The sequence below is a fragment of the Gallus gallus genome, chromosome 4 (assembly GCF_016699485.2).
Source record: "Gallus gallus isolate bGalGal1 chromosome 4, bGalGal1.mat.broiler.GRCg7b, whole genome shotgun sequence".
Lineage (NCBI taxonomy): Eukaryota > Metazoa > Chordata > Aves > Galliformes > Phasianidae > Gallus > Gallus gallus.
Window position 1 is genome coordinate 32867581 of NC_052535.1, and position 15777 is coordinate 32883357.

General features: G+C 38.5%; 1 protein-coding gene across 21 annotated transcripts in view; it reads right to left on the reverse strand.

Annotated features, from left to right (window-relative positions):
• The window catches only part of SH3D19 (SH3 domain containing 19), a 103514-nt gene that overhangs the window by 50270 nt on the left and 37467 nt on the right, over positions 1–15777 (reverse strand). For 15 of the 21 annotated variants that reach the window (XM_040699169.2, XM_040699170.2, XM_015276656.4 and 12 more), the window contains one exon: positions 8227–8266. The exons of 4 other annotated variants lie outside the window; for them this stretch is intronic. In XM_040699169.2, coding sequence (XP_040555103.1) covers positions 8227–8266 — 40 coding nt within the window. Of the gene's footprint in view, positions 1–657; positions 963–8226; positions 8267–15777 lie in introns of all 21 variants that reach the window. 2 more of the 21 variants (XM_046941248.1, XM_046941247.1) reach the window with 1 other exon arrangement.

Sequence of the window (15777 nt, forward strand, 5' to 3'; positions counted from 1 at the left end):
CTTAGTTCGCTTCCTAAAGCTCAGGCAGCTGGAAACACATGCAAAAGCAGCTCATCCCCATCTACCGAAAGTGCTAGTACTAGGTCAGGTGAGCCTGTGCTTTGTCACAGTTGACCAAAAGTAGGACAAATCCAATATATAAACAGGGACTAAATTCAAATTGTAACATTTGCTGTAAGCAAAATACCTCTGAAAAGAGAAATTGTGTATCAAAATCAGAAATGTAACGTCTTACAAAAGGCAGGGTCAGAGACTAATACACAGCTGTGCGAACTGCACAGCACTCAAACACAGTAAGATAGAAGAAACTATCAATATGACAGGCTGGGAATATTTCTCCCCCGTGATACAGTCAGGATGCAACTGTAACGTGCTTTTCAAGAATAGCTGATCAATCAGTTTAACATCATCATGAAAAGACCAGTCGCTACTTGAAGTAACCAGTTACCTACACTACAATGTTCTGCAGACAACAAAGAAGTAAAATAAAATAAAGTAGCGAAGCAGTACTTGAAAAGAAATAGAAAAAGAAAAAAGTAACAATCTCTTCCTTCTTGTGCACATTAGAGAAAGAGGCCATGGAAACCAACACAATATAACTGCAAACTGAACTCTCCCACTCAAATTCCAGAGGTGAAGAAAAATGTAGATACTGACCTGAGTCCAACCAGAAACCTACACAAATCCTTCGGGAAATAAATCAAAGTTCGTGTATCAGCCCCAACAGAAGTTTCTTTCAGGAAGAACCCGAGCCACTATTTCTTCTGAGATGAATGTTTACAAGGAGCCAAGTCTGCCGCTTCAGCCCTGAGATGCATCCCATAGACTTCCCTTCGCAGTTCCTCCTCCTTCTAGAAGAGTTACTGTTTGAGACTGTTACAAATGCTTTTAGAAAGAATTCTCTTCCAGCCCCATTTCCCACCAATCAGATGAATTTCATGTGCTGTTTGTCATTGCCATATCTTTGGAACGAAAGAATAATAATAAAGGAGAATTAAAACCATGCCTGATTAATTTTGCCCATTACATATCACTTATAAACAGAGAATTCCAGTTCATCCCACAGCTTCCATCCACTCCAGAGCTTGTTTATTTTCTGCAGATTTAAAAGACGAAACCATCTGGTTGTTTCAAAGAGAGTTATTGCTGGTTTATAGGGAATAAAATATGTAAGTGAAGTAGTCTCAAAATTAACTTTTAAAAGGAAAGCACCATCACTGAATGACAACATACAATTGTGTGCTTCCTGAAACCACCTTGTTAAAACTGATGTCTACCGTGGTTGTTTACACTCTGGGCAATTATCCTAATTCACAAGGAGTGCAGTCTTGTGTCCGGATGGTTCTCGGTACTTTCTCATGCAATCTCTTTAGATAGGTGATGAGACAGGAAAGCTTGCTGGTGTATACAGGACTCCCAAAGGAGCACTGAAATTCTTTCAGTGAGGAAGAGTGAATAATTTTCTTTCTTCAACAGCCACCTAATTCTCAGCATTATTTTCCATTATGAATTAGCATCAGCACTGGAGAGCGGCCCAGACAACAGAAGGGATTGTTCAGGGCATCAAAAGTCCTTCAAAATTCCCTTCACAGAAACAAAGAACAGAATGCTCCTTTAGTAAAACAAATCCCTCTTCTCTGTTTAGGAATAAGGAGTCTGGACCTCTGGCCAGGATGCTCCATTCACAATAACTCTTTACTGCTATCTGTGAGATTAATTGCCAAAAACCCCCAACGCAAAGAAATAGTGACTTTAAAACAAACATCTGTAGCCATAGGCTCTAGACACCCACAAGATCATTAATTGCAAACAACTAAGTTGAACCCATCTGCCATTAATTACTCTTCTCTACCTATGATTTTTTATTTCTCACTTAGAGGTAAGTAAAAACTGAGCAAGGAAAATTAACATTGCAAAGAGCAAACTAAACATAATGATTTACTGATGCAAGGAAGCCATCAAAGAAATGCACTGCTCAAAACTGCTCCAGCTTATCTGTCTCCAGGGAGGCACATCTCTGACACACACAGCATGTGCTGCTCACCAGAAAAAACAACACGATAAACAAAAGATAGACACATAAGCAGATTCCAGTCTCGAGTTACAGTAGTTGAAAACCACATTTAACCAGTAGGATTACACCACGGTCCAAGTGACTGAACACAAAATTCAGGTCTCAGAAGGAAAAAAAAACAAAACTGAATCACACGATCCTACTTTTCAGATGCCAGCAACAAAAGTCATGATATCAAGCCCCCACTTTCAGCTCTGCCATTGATTTATTGTGCAACTTTCAAGAAATCACTCTGCCTCCCTCTGCTGAACCCACTTCATCTGTAAAATTGAGACGCAGCTCTTTTTCTCCTTGGAGATCAGCCTTCTGCTCCAACTAACCATATGAGCACTGATAACGGCCCAAAGGAGGGAACAAGACCGACTTTTGAAGCAGCACAGGCTTAGCTCAGCTCAAGGCAATTGTGAAACTGCACCCTCAGGGCTTTAGAAGGAGATGAGATTTCTGCAGAAGTACTTATTACATCAACCTCTGACTTACTGGGAGTGTGCACAAGTAGGAACTTCCTCTTTTCCACACCCTAGAAATAAGCTTAGGCTAAACAGTCAACTGCTACATTTTAGCCTTAAAAAAAATTGAAAAGCTAATTACACATAATAAGAATGCAACATTAAAACAAGTGTCAATTCTAACATTCGCTCATTCTTCTAAACACAACCCTGTTCCCTACTGAAGGCTTTCTCCCTCACTTTGTCACACACGTGTAACATCCTTCCCTTCCCGATGGATTGCCAGCAAGGTTTGAAGTCTCAAACTCCATATTTGCACTGCAATATCTAACACTCTAATACTTTAGACAAGAATCTAAAGCATTCCTCTAGTTTAATAGCTGCATTCGCTGTGTAATGCAATCATTGCCAGGGGATTATACAAGGGGTATTTTTTAGATATCAGGACACTTATGGGAATAAGTGCAAATATTAAGTTGCCCAACATTTGAACTAAAGAACCAGATTTAGACTGGTTCATTTGATACTAACTCCCACAGCATTATCATTTCAAAATCCAGTTAATATGCAAGAGACAAGCAGGCTATAAGCAGACTGAAAATCAGCTGGACCACCAGGCCCAAACTCCCTCCTGGGAGCTTCTCAAGACTTGGCTAGAAAAGGACATCACTGGATCTATAGTTAGCATCTTCCCACTATGAGCAAGAGTGGGACTACGTGACCTCCAGAAGTCCCTTCCGACTAACGTCTCCACAATTCCATGATTTTTAAGCACAGAAGCAGCAGTAGCATCAGAATTCTCTGCATAGTTTACCCCTTTAACCCACAGTTGCACCCCTTTAACTAAGACACAACAAAAAACAGGAGTCTTACGTAAGGTTATAAGAGTACGTTCCAATACAGTAGCCTGAAATTAAATTTACCTAAAATAAGCAAAATCTGTTCAATCACCTACAGAATTAGTAATGAAATTGTTCCTGATGACAAAGCAATTCATTAAACACAGATGTTTAATTTGTGAAAGGCTTCAGACTAGAAACCCAAGCTAGAAACCCATAGGACTCAGAGCTAGCAAGATTTGTAGGGTAGAAGAAAAGACTCTCACATTCCTATTCAGATACGCAAAGCTTGAATTATTAAATGACTGCAGACTGTTGTAATGGTTATGGTTTGGTTACAACATCGACAATCACGGGGTTTTTTGTTTTCTCAAAACTTCTAAGGCTTATCAGTTTGTATAAATGTATCAATTTAACTGGACATTGAGTAGAATTCGACTACATTGTGTGGCCTGCGCCTTGAGACTCACCTCATGCTCTGCTAAAGGCATGAGATCCTAATTAAAAGGTGTCTTTCAGGTGAAACTTCACAGATGATCTAGGAAAGCACATCCTTAAGATACAGTCACAGCATTATTGTAATATTTATTAAGCACAATTTCCTAAGATCAACATTACCTAGCAGCGGAAAGGGAAATGCAGAGAAGCTTTCTCTAATGGAACTCTGCTACCTAAAAACCTAAAACCAAAGATACAAAATGCCATTAATAAAAATGACAGCTTGCTTTACCAGAAGCTCACTAAAAGAAACTGTAGCCCCTTTGATCAGCTACTTCAAGTGCTTCGTTATAAAGGAACAAAAGCTGCTTGTATTGTTGGCTTGATATATTTAAGATAGGGGGGGAGGGAGACCAAACTTATTCGACCAAAGGAAGGGATTCAGCCATAAAAGAACTTCAGTAAATTACAACAATCAGCAGGTACATTACATGCCAATAAAGCCTATGATCTATTTCAGGAAAAAAACAATTTCATAGAATCACAGAATCCTTAGAGTTTGCTGGGACCTCTGAAGGCCATCTAGTCCAACTCTCCTGCAATGCACCAGGGACACCACACCTAGATCAGGTTGCCCAGGACCTGATCCAGCCTGGCCTTGAAAGTCTCCACAGATGGGGCACCTACTACATCCCTAGGCCACCTGTTCCAGTGCCTCACTATCCCCACTGTAAATATCTTTTTCCTTATATCTAACCTAAATCCACCCTCTTTGAGCTTGAAACCATTTCCCCTTGTTCAGTCACCACAGACCCTGCTATAGTGTCCACCCCCTTCTTTACTGTAGATGCCATTCAGGTACCCAACTTCTTCCCCAAATTGAGGACAAATTTTCACAGTAGTCTCCTAGATTTAAAAATCAAAATCCCTTACCTCACTATGAGTGATTGATACACTAGTAGATCTGCCAATAAACTATTGCATTCTTCAGTTAACTTCATCCTCTCATGTCCAAGGTGAAAGCCACTACCATGAGTTATATCACAAGACCATGTTTCAGGATTTTCTGATCTGTGGTCCTTATTCCAAAGGGAAAAAAAAAAACCAGCACAGCTTTGTTAATCCAGCTCCTTCTGGGAGATTTACTCATCTTCAAGGATTAACTAGAAACACATGGATGCCTGAAATCTTCTATTCTATTATTACTATGCAATTTGCAGTGTGAAAACATTTAGAGATGTAAGACTAAAGGGCCTACTACTTTGACTTAATTGACCTGTGCTACAACAGTGCATGACCTGACAGTAAAATCAAGAAATAATAATAATTACAGACTGTTACTGCAGAATAGACTCATTTGTAATACTGTCAGGAATTTAATAATTGAAGGGTGGTTAATATTAGGCCACAAAATTAAATGTTCCTAGATAAGATTTAACATAGCAATAGGTATTATCTGGATTAATGGAACATCCATTTTAGTTTATTAATGTGCCAAATATGTAAGGAAAAAAACAAATGGAAGTAAATGCAGAATAGCACACGAGGCCATTTTCTGACAGTGGATCCTTCTCACGTGGCCCATTCTCTCCTATACAGCAGACTGTTGCTAATTGCCAAAAGACATAAAAGAGTATAATGAAGACGTATTTCGTAAGCAATATCTAAGGCATGTTTCCCTCCTTTTAAACATCAACTATGATCTTCGTTTATCCAAACCCCAAATTTACCAGCCTCATGCAAGATCCCACTTTAGCTCCTCAAAGCCACAAGAAATACTGCCATACTAAGCTTATCATTTTGTGGGTTAAAATGGCCTTTCAGAGCTGCAGAAAGTTATGATATGGTGATGTTAGAGCTTTTTTTTTGTTTGTTTCTTTTCATCCCATGTTCCACATTTATGATACAAGACCTCACCAGGGCTTTATATGAAATAAATTACTACTTCTGTCTCTCTCAGTAAGATTTACACCAACTATTCCATCTTACAATATCTGCCTTTCTAAAGGTTCACTGCATATGTCTTCATACAGTTGACTAGCATCCCCAAGTCCACCTCATTTTTTTTCCCCACACTAATTTTACACAAATTCTAGTTCAGAAATTCTTATTAGACCTTGTATTCCAAGTAAATGACCTGCAAAGTAATTTCGTTCAGCTTTAGATCATGAGAGGGATGTTATATCGCACTTTCAAGACGCATCCTGCAACGTGTAGCTTGACACAAAAAAAAAAGATGCCTTTAAGCCATTTTATTTTGCCTTTCCCTTGTCACGAGCTGCCCCCACAGAGTAAAAGGTCATGGCTGCAGACACCCATCATAAAATGGCATAAGTAGTCCCCGGTGTAACTCAAACAGCTCTGAAATGCAGCCTGCGTTACATGAGAAGTGATGCACTGTAGTTTAATGAAAGTTTCAGATGCTTCAGTATTTAGTTTTCACTCAGTTTTTACAGCCAGAGATGCTGCTCTCCTTGTGCCTACATCTCTCTTCCCAGAGGTGATATGGTCAGGCTGGGGATAAGAACCTCATCCAGCAAGCCGTCACACAAAGTTAGAACACTGCCATTATAGTAAGAGATGCACCACAGACTGTAGTAGTATCAATTAGAAGAATAGATCATTTAAATAAGGCAGGCTGCTTCTGCTCTGGCCTAGGAGCAACCACCAGACATACACAAAACTACACTTTCCTTTTAACAAAGACTTGTCATTCTCAGAGCTCCCCCTCAAAAGCAGAATTAACATAACATGATGGCCAGTGAGACTGAGAAGGTGACAGAAGATACATAGAAATAATTAGAAGCCATGTTCACTATTGACAGAAATGAAAGACTATGAACACCTCAATTTTCTCAATGCTATGAGCAACTTACACCAGACTGTTAATTTCATGTGTTTTCCATGGGAGAATTTGGTATCTGAAACAAAGACAATTTAGGGAAGAATTTCATTGTCAAGGTGGTTCACACCTGTAATTCTAATTCCATGGGGGGGTAAAAAAAAAAAAAAAAAGGAAAAGAATTAGAATTTCTAAAATACACTGCAGGGAAAAAAAAGTAAGGTACCGGTGGGAAGGACCAATCAGATGAAGGGGAAACAGACTTTCAACCTTAAATTCAACATTTTGATCATTATATTTCCCTTTGATAATAATTTGGATTCAATTTATTGTAATATTGCATAATCTAATTAAGGTTCAAACATGTAGAGTACAATTGCATCATTGTAAGGAAAAAACTAGGCAATTTTAATTGTAAAAGGAAGCACTGTGGCTGGTGTGTCAAGTAGACAGGCGTAAGTAATCTTCCCATTGCAAGTTCAACAACACACAGCTAGGAAGAACTGCAGTACTGCTGGGTAAATGGGAGGGAAGGGGCAGACGTCCTCTCCCCCATCACATCACATGGTAGATACCAGCTGTGCTACAAGAAGAGGTTACAGTTCCCTCCATTCTTCTAGCTATAAAAGCTACCTCAGTGTACTATCAAAAATGTAACAACAAAAATAATTAGAGTGAAATAAAATGAAAAGCTCCTGTCATGTCTGAAGGCTGGCAGCAGAGGTGTCCTATGGAAAGGTATGTCATAAAGGAGTGCAGGAACCACTGCTAGTTAGTCTGCTCCATCTCTTTACGTCATTAAAATCCCATTATCCACCACAGGATATAGAGGAGATCTTATTCCTTAGTGGAGAGAATTGATGAACGAGTTTGGAAATAAGGCAAAAGGGAAAGATTTTTTTCTTTTTAATTTTTTTTTAATTTAACGTACTTCTTACGTAATTCTTTTAAATTAAAAGGATTTTTTTTTCTTTTTTAAATGAGAGGAAAATACAGAAAAATTTTTGAGAATATTCAGAAAAATCAAGGGAAAGTGTGGCCTTGCAAATCAATAGTTCTGGAAGTCTAGCAATTTCTAATGCAAATTCTGGATAAAAATAAAATGTTTGTGTGTTTGCATTAACATCTTTTTGTTTGCTTTTCCCAATTTTGAAGTCTTAGGGATGATAGGATCAGAGTTAGCAGAATAAAGCGTAGCTACCCTTGACTGAACCAAGAATTAGTTTCCCTGCTACAAAAGCCAACGCTCCAAAGAATAAAGAAGCAAAATTGATGAGTGCTTCTCGTCATAAACAACAATAAACAAGCATTTTGAACTTCAAGCACACACACTTACAGCATAGGGAACCCTGACCATTCCTCAAAAAATTTTGTCCATAAGAAAACTAGATAATTGTCCTTAACACAAAGTTATGTAGCATTTTTTTTGTTTATTTTTTACTGTAATCAAAACAGAGAAGTAGAAGAAAGCCTTTCTTATTATTTTGGCTAATTTCCTAATTCATCCCATACAAGGAAAAAGAAAAAAACAGAAAGAAAAGAAGGAAAAGAAGCAAAGAATAAACACAGGAATATGGTTCTTACCCTGAAGAGCGGCAGTCTGGTTTATTTCTTTCAGAGCGATCTGTGAGAAAGGAGGCACAGTATCAGCACAAAACTTGGATGTTCTTTAGCAGTACAAGCACAAAAGTCTTACAAGAACTGTCACACCATATGACTAGCAAAAAACAAAAGCTGGTTCTGTCATAAAACTTTCTCTACACTGGACTATTCAGTTGGAGAGAAAGTAAAATCACGGCAAATTTAATGTTTGCTAAAATTCCTCTATCCAAAACAGAGCGCACTTAATGTTTTACATAAGTGCTTTAGAAGCCTTCCCTCCCTTTAGCTAAAATGAATAGGATTTTAGTTTACGGTAAAAATAAGGGAGGGAGAAGAGGAAAAAAGAAAAACCACAGATTACTCAGCGCAAAAAAAATCATTCCATGAATCACAGCTGGCAGAATTCCCTAACAGGATGGGAGAAAAATCAGCAGCTGGTTGCAGCAACATCTGCAAATACACTGAATGCAGTGCAGCCCGTCATTAACTCTTTCACTTCTGGAAGTTCTACATACCGAACCTTTCTGTGCTTTCAGAAAGGGTTTTGTTCATTCAGTGAGTACGTTGAGTGGCTTATTTGCGTTAATGAGATGGACTGGCAATAAAAGTCTATACAGTACAATCGCACAAACTCACATAAACATCTTCATCCAAACAATTTATCAGTCCTAGATACATTTCTTTGTTTTGATTGATTTCTGAAGGCTCTAATATACAAAGAAAATATAAAACACTCCCAAGGGTAAGGTGTACCAAAAAAACATTATAAATACCTATCATTCATGCACTATAAGTTATGTGCTTATAAAGTCCAAAATACCTCTTACCAAAAGATTTTGGCCTACCTGAAAGAGAAAATTAGATTTGTGTCCTCCTAAAATACATATATTCTCAAATTAAAGAGATGTTTGTTTAATCATTTGTACCAAAAATACCTACTGTACCACTGGAAGGATATTCTTACACCTACATGCACCTACTCTGGCCACGGTGACTTTGCTTCTGATTCTGCGTGACTACTCAAAAGCTGCTTTCCCCATTAGTAAACAGTTTATTGAAATACTTCTTTATACAGAAGAATAAGAGTCTTCCTAGAAAAAAAAAATAACATACAAGCTATATTTTGAGCCATAAAGCTCTACACTGAGCTATATTTTTCTTTTATTAGCATGTTTGTTTGTATAGCTTTATCTCACGTACAGGAGGAATATTTTCCCCTACAAAGTTTTATGCACTCATGTGATTAAGTTTTGATTAAAATGGAAAAAAAAATCATGTCAGTAGTGCTCTAAGAAATATCTAATGCTTTTTCCACCCACAAGTGCTCCTATTGAGCTGTCATAGCCATACAGTACATAATTTATTGTGTTTCTGACTCACAGCACTCTCCATTTCATCACACCGCATACTACTCTCTTAGCTAGAAACAGCATGCAATAGCTCAAACCGGAGTTACAGCAGCAGTTCAAAGATACACAGAAAAGCTCTTTCCATCTTCGTTATTTGTTCATGCAACTTCCTTATCTGTGAGTATGCAAAAAAATTTAAAAAAAAAACCAAACAACAACAAGCAGTCAGCACTTCCCACTGAAATCTGCTTGCCATCTGGTGCTTGTTAGGAGTGTTCCCTGCTATTTACGCAGCCACAGTCCAAGAGAATTCAAGGGAAACGTTCCTACTTCTAATCAGATGCAGTAGGTGTACCGGTGAGAAGGAAGCAAGGGAGTCACAGGAGATGTGAACACAGGGTCTGCAGGCTCTCCCACTCAGCCCACATCTCAGCAGCAGATCCACCACAGCACACCACTATAAGCCTGATAGATCAGGAAATCACTGCAATTCTCTTTCCTCTCCTTCCCACACTGAAACGGGAAGCATTACTGTTGCTTTTACACATTTTGTTTACAGTTGAATTTAGAGAAAGAACATCATTCACATGTACAACTGACCTTACTAATAAGAATAAAGAGAAACAATCTCAGAAGCATTTAGTTAGTTCTTCATAGAAGAAAATAAGATCTATACACACTTATAGTTACTTCGAATTTAATATTTTGTTTCTTTTTTTGAAATATCATGTGTAACAGGAGACTCAAAGAGTTGACTTTCAATTCAGTACCTAAACTTTGCTATTCTAGATGCTGTGTTGGTATTATATACAAGCACCAAATCAAATAATGCCATACACCATTAGGACATGCATACACAGAATAAACACACAAATCTTCACGTATGTTGCATGTTAGAGACATATTCATACACACAGGTATATATTACATATAAACACACACAGAACCCAAACTGCACACCCACAGTTGCCTCCCTATTAATTCTGTATGTTATTTCAACTGAAACCTCTATAATTTTCTCCATCAGAAGTAAGCAATTAGTGACAAAGATCCAAAAATCAAAACTTGCACAGTGGATTTTCCTCCACATCAAAGAAATAAACTGCTATAAAACACTAGAGGATACAATGCCTTTCTAGCTTGACAGTGTATGCCCTTCAATTCTAAACTCAAAGTAAAAGCCACACATCAGATTACAGCAAACACTGAACGCAAACTGGGCTAGCATAAAGTTAGTAGGGTAGTCCACACGCACATATAGGAAATTTATTTGCAAAACAAATCCACTTCCAGTGACAGATGTTACCTTCCAAAAAAAAACTTGGACAGATGAGGTGCTTGTATTATATTCTACTTTCCTTACGCTGTTTAAGTAATGCAATTCCTTACTGTGTGTGGGGTTACAGCCAAATGTGCCAGGAATTCCTAAACCTTTGCTGCCCTTAAACAAATACAGCCTGCATGGGATGAGTGCATTATCCCTGTTCAGCAGTAGGATGCAGCACAAAATGTCAAGGAGCTGGCAGGTGGAGCAGATGAGGCAGAAAGAAGTCAGGGACTCCTGGCTGAGGTTGGGAAGACCACTGCCAAATTTTAAACACAGAAGGATCAAGGAAGACACTGGGACACAAAGATGTGCTTTGGTACCACAGCTGCTCAGCAAAATGTAGTGTTTATATGCAAAATCATGCTGCAGATATTCCATGGACATATTACGCCTTCTTTCAGCAGCAGACAAATATCATATTCCAGTAGCTTTTAGAAAGGGACAGATTTCTTTAACTGGCAGCTTCCTTAGCTTTCAAAAATGGGGAAGTTATCCTCTTGGTTTTTATTCCCAAAGAAAATATAAACATAATCAGGATAAAAACAAGTGACAGCACTTTATTTCAGTTCTTCGGTAAACCCAGAATAGCTTAAGTTCTTGCCAAAAAGACCACCAAATCAGACAAACATGGCTTTTAAGCCATGTTCTCTTGCTTTTGGAAGACAAGCAAAGGAAAGGGAAAAGAATTTCACCAAGGAGAGACGCTTTTTCTCTGTTTATTTTGCAAGATTCTCCAAGCTATCCTGTTGCTAAGAGTGGCTTCAACTGAGGAGTGTGCTCTCATTAGAAAAAAATTTAAGTATAAACATGAAATGCTGTTCAAAAAGGAGTGGAAAGTTGACAGACATTCTGCTGCTTCAAACCTGCAGAGAGTGGGGAGCTTACAACACAGTTACCTCTTGAGTTACAACCTCCTACTCTTAATCCCTCCCCCCAGCTCTACCTGTTTTTACAAAGCTGAATTAGCTGAAGGACAAAGGGTGGGACGTACTACTTCCACTCCGAGGAAATTCTATATTCTTTATCCTTAGCATGGCTTGAGTAGAGCATCTACCATAGTGGGCAGGACATGGAAGCCTCTTCCTGGAGATGGCTACCATTACAGCAAGCCCACTTGTGTTGCTCTTGGTTTTGGCCCATGTTGGCATCACAGTAATTTCATAAAGGACAGAAGTAGGAGATGTTTCTAACAACTCTTCCGCAGCAATGTCTAGCCTCTGTTTGAACTACACAACAGGAGCAGTGGGCACTTAAGCAACCTTGTTGCCAGTGAAAAAAATGTGATAAATACTACCTTTATATTAGCAACATAATTTTCATAGTCTTGACTACTATGCAGTTAGTCATAGATAAATGTTGCAACAGTCCCCCTTAGACAAACACATTAGATCAAAAGAGCCCCAAATCTCCATTTCAAATTGTACTTATACCCGGGGCCCTATCAAACAAAACTAAATATTTTCTAGGGAAAAGATCTGCATTTGTGCAGGATCTTCCATGCTAGCTGTTTTATTTGCACCGAGATAAGCTTTAGCAGCCACTAGCATTGCTATGTTTCTGCCTTCCACTTTGTTAGGGCAGGATGTGTCTCATGGCAGCTCCTGCTCCTTTTAGCACTTCTTGCAGATAAGAAGTCATAACGATGCAAATTAATTCCACTATATAGAATCTGTGAATTTCATTCAATTTGATTAGAAGCAGCTATACAATAAAAACCGCGAGACCAAGTATTTATCTATATATTTTAGCATTGTAACACCAGAGTCCCTTATCAGTTGTTTAAGAGGCAGAAAGCATGAGGAGGAATTAATGAGAAACATGGAAGAAACTTTTCTCATTAAGTTTGATGCATAGCTTTTCCCTTCCCCCAGAAGGCCACAAAAGCAGGACACAAAGTTTACAATAGTAAGGGCAGCCAGTTTTTATACCTGCTTTAAATTCTACAGTACACTACTAAATTCCAGAGCAGTAAACTGGGGAAAAAAAGGAATTACATAGCCCACTGCTCCCTGCAATGAAATGGCACTGGCACTATAATACCAAACTGAGTCTTGTAAGCACACAGTTTATTCTTGGAAATAATGCTGGACTGATAAATGGCTGAGGGGAAACAAACAAACACAGCCATAAGAATACACTGAACCTCTCCAGGTGAGTCTTTAACCTTGAGACCTACTGACCGCAATAAAGCTTCTAATTATCCAAAGACCATATTTTTAACTTGCTAAAGAGATTATCAATAAGCTACAGTCACCTTTAAAGCTTTTTGTGCACTTGCGCAGTATATAAACAAAAAAATGATGTACATATTTGCTAGTGCTACATTTGCTTCTTATTTGTTTATGTGGGAGGTTACGCCTGCATTGCAACAGCAAAATTGTGCGTGCACCGGTGTGAACATGCATGCCAGCTAGAAGAGAGGGGCAGATACAGAAACAGAAGGAAAGAGACACTGCGTAAGATCTCACTGCTCCTCAAAGCTGTTCATGTTGTAAGAAACTTGACCATGCTCAGCACTGGTTACTTGTGCTGAGGACATGAACAATAGAACTATGTGAGCAATCAAGTATATGCAACAGATGCATATGTTAAAACACTTCTACCTTCTAAACTTTAATCAGGAAATTCACAATACATTTCCAAAGCTCTGTTTTCAAGAGCAGAGTAACTTCCAAAGGTACAAATCAGCACGAGTTCAGACGTGACGTTACAGCTGGCCAGTGCAATGATGATGTACCTCAGGTACACAGCACTAAGGCAGACACAGCTATCTACATACCCTCAGTATCATGGTGGAAGCTATGAAGAACCCTCCTACCTAATCTTGATCCTTTCATAAAGTACAGTAGAAATTGATTCACCTTTTTGATCAAGATTTATAACCACAAAATACCGGAAAATATATTAGGCTTACATTTCTGAAAAATATTTTGCTGATGTTGCTACCATTAGCAATAAAAGGAAATTATCTTTCAAGAGGATGGTACTACCATTTACTTCCCATAGACGTATGATGCCTGCATAGGTTCTGTTTAGTCCTCAAGACGACAACAGAGCACAGTCTTACACCAGGTCTGCCTGTCATAAGGTGCTGATACACAACATGCAATAAGTGCAATGCAGACAGACATGTGAATAAATTCCTAGTTTCTACACCCTATAAACAGAACATTCTATAAGCATCCATATACTGCATCCAATATCTAAAGGTATTGAGTAATTTCTCTTCTTGGGGGTTTGTGGACCAGCACATCCAGCATCAGAAGCCACAAGCTTTGAATATGTGACAGGTGAGCGTGCCTATCCACACAACATACCCCTTTGTGTCGTAGAAGCAGTCTTTGTATATATTTCAGCTAATTGTTCATAACTTCTGTGAAATCATATCTTTCTTTATAACTTGGAAAAAGATGTAAACTTCATTTGTGAAGGACTGATACTACATAGTAAAATGATTTATTTTAGGATGCAAAACACTTAGCAAATTTCACTTTCCTCCAAAACCCAACAAACCTCCCCTAATCCCACCCTCATTTAAGGCTAATTAAAAGTTTTCTGAATTTGCTTACTCAAAATGTTTCCATTTCTGAGGCAAACCTCAACAACCCATTTCTCCAGGATAATCTAATGCATTACGCACTTGTAAGTTAAGTCTCATTTAATATGAGTGAGACATGAATTCACAATAAGGTGCTGTTGAGCACTATCAGCTAAAGATATTCCCACTTCTGTAGCAGCATTTCTGTAGCAGCAGCAACTAATTCAGCTTTAAAATAAACTAAGATGAGAAAAAAAAATCTTTGCTGAGTACTCACTGACAGCAATGCTGACAGCTCAGCTTCCAAAACCTTAAATTATTAATCTGGAATTTAGGCATTGTTGTTAGCAGAAGGAAATGCAAAGCTCTACATTTGAGGAGGAATTTGGAGAAGGGGGGGGGGGGGGGGGGGGGGGGGTGAAAAGACATAGAAAGAACAACGCTACAATGAAAGATTGCAACAGACTCGATCATAAAAGAAAAAAAATCTAAGACAACTACACCAGGCAAGTAACAATATTCACTTCCCTTAAGATACTACTGGAATACTCAGATGTTTATCAAATACTTTTTAATTCCTTGTTAAAACTGTTTACCCACTCCAAATAAAGACACCTAATGAGAAAAATCTCAAACCTGTTATTTTGTGGCAAGTATTTCCTACAAAAGTACATTTGAAATTAGTCCAGAAATTAGAGTAGATATCAGGAGGAATTTTTTTTTTTTTAAACTGTGAGGCTGGTGAGACACTGGAACAGGTTGCCCAGTGAGGCTGGGGATGCCCCATCTGGAAGCATCCAAGGCCAGGCTGGATGGGGCTGTTAGCAATCTGGTCTATGGGAGGTATCCCTGCCTACAGCAGAGGGGTTGGTACGAGATGATCTTAAAGGTCCCTTCCAACCCAAACCATTCTATGATTCTATTAATCAAACATTTTCTTCCACTGACATTGGTGCTTCTGTCCAAACAGTGAAATGGAAGTTAAAGATTATCTGAAAGTATGACAATTGCTTCTCACGTGGATGGATTTTTTTTTTTTTTGGAAAATACCACAAAATAGATTATTCCTAAAAAGGTCTCTTTCACTTCACCACAAGGATTAAAGGATCAGTAAATATCATTTGGTCTTCAAGGACCATCTTGCCAAGAAGTCACTACGCTCTCAGATAGCACAGAGCTGGAATCCACGCACTGCAATTTCACAACCTGCATCTGAGCAGGAAATTTGATCAAGTGACCAAGACTTCTGTCTCAAGCATGGTCCATGGGAAAGTGAGAATGTGCAAACCAATCTGCCCAACTCTAATTTAGAGCCTGAT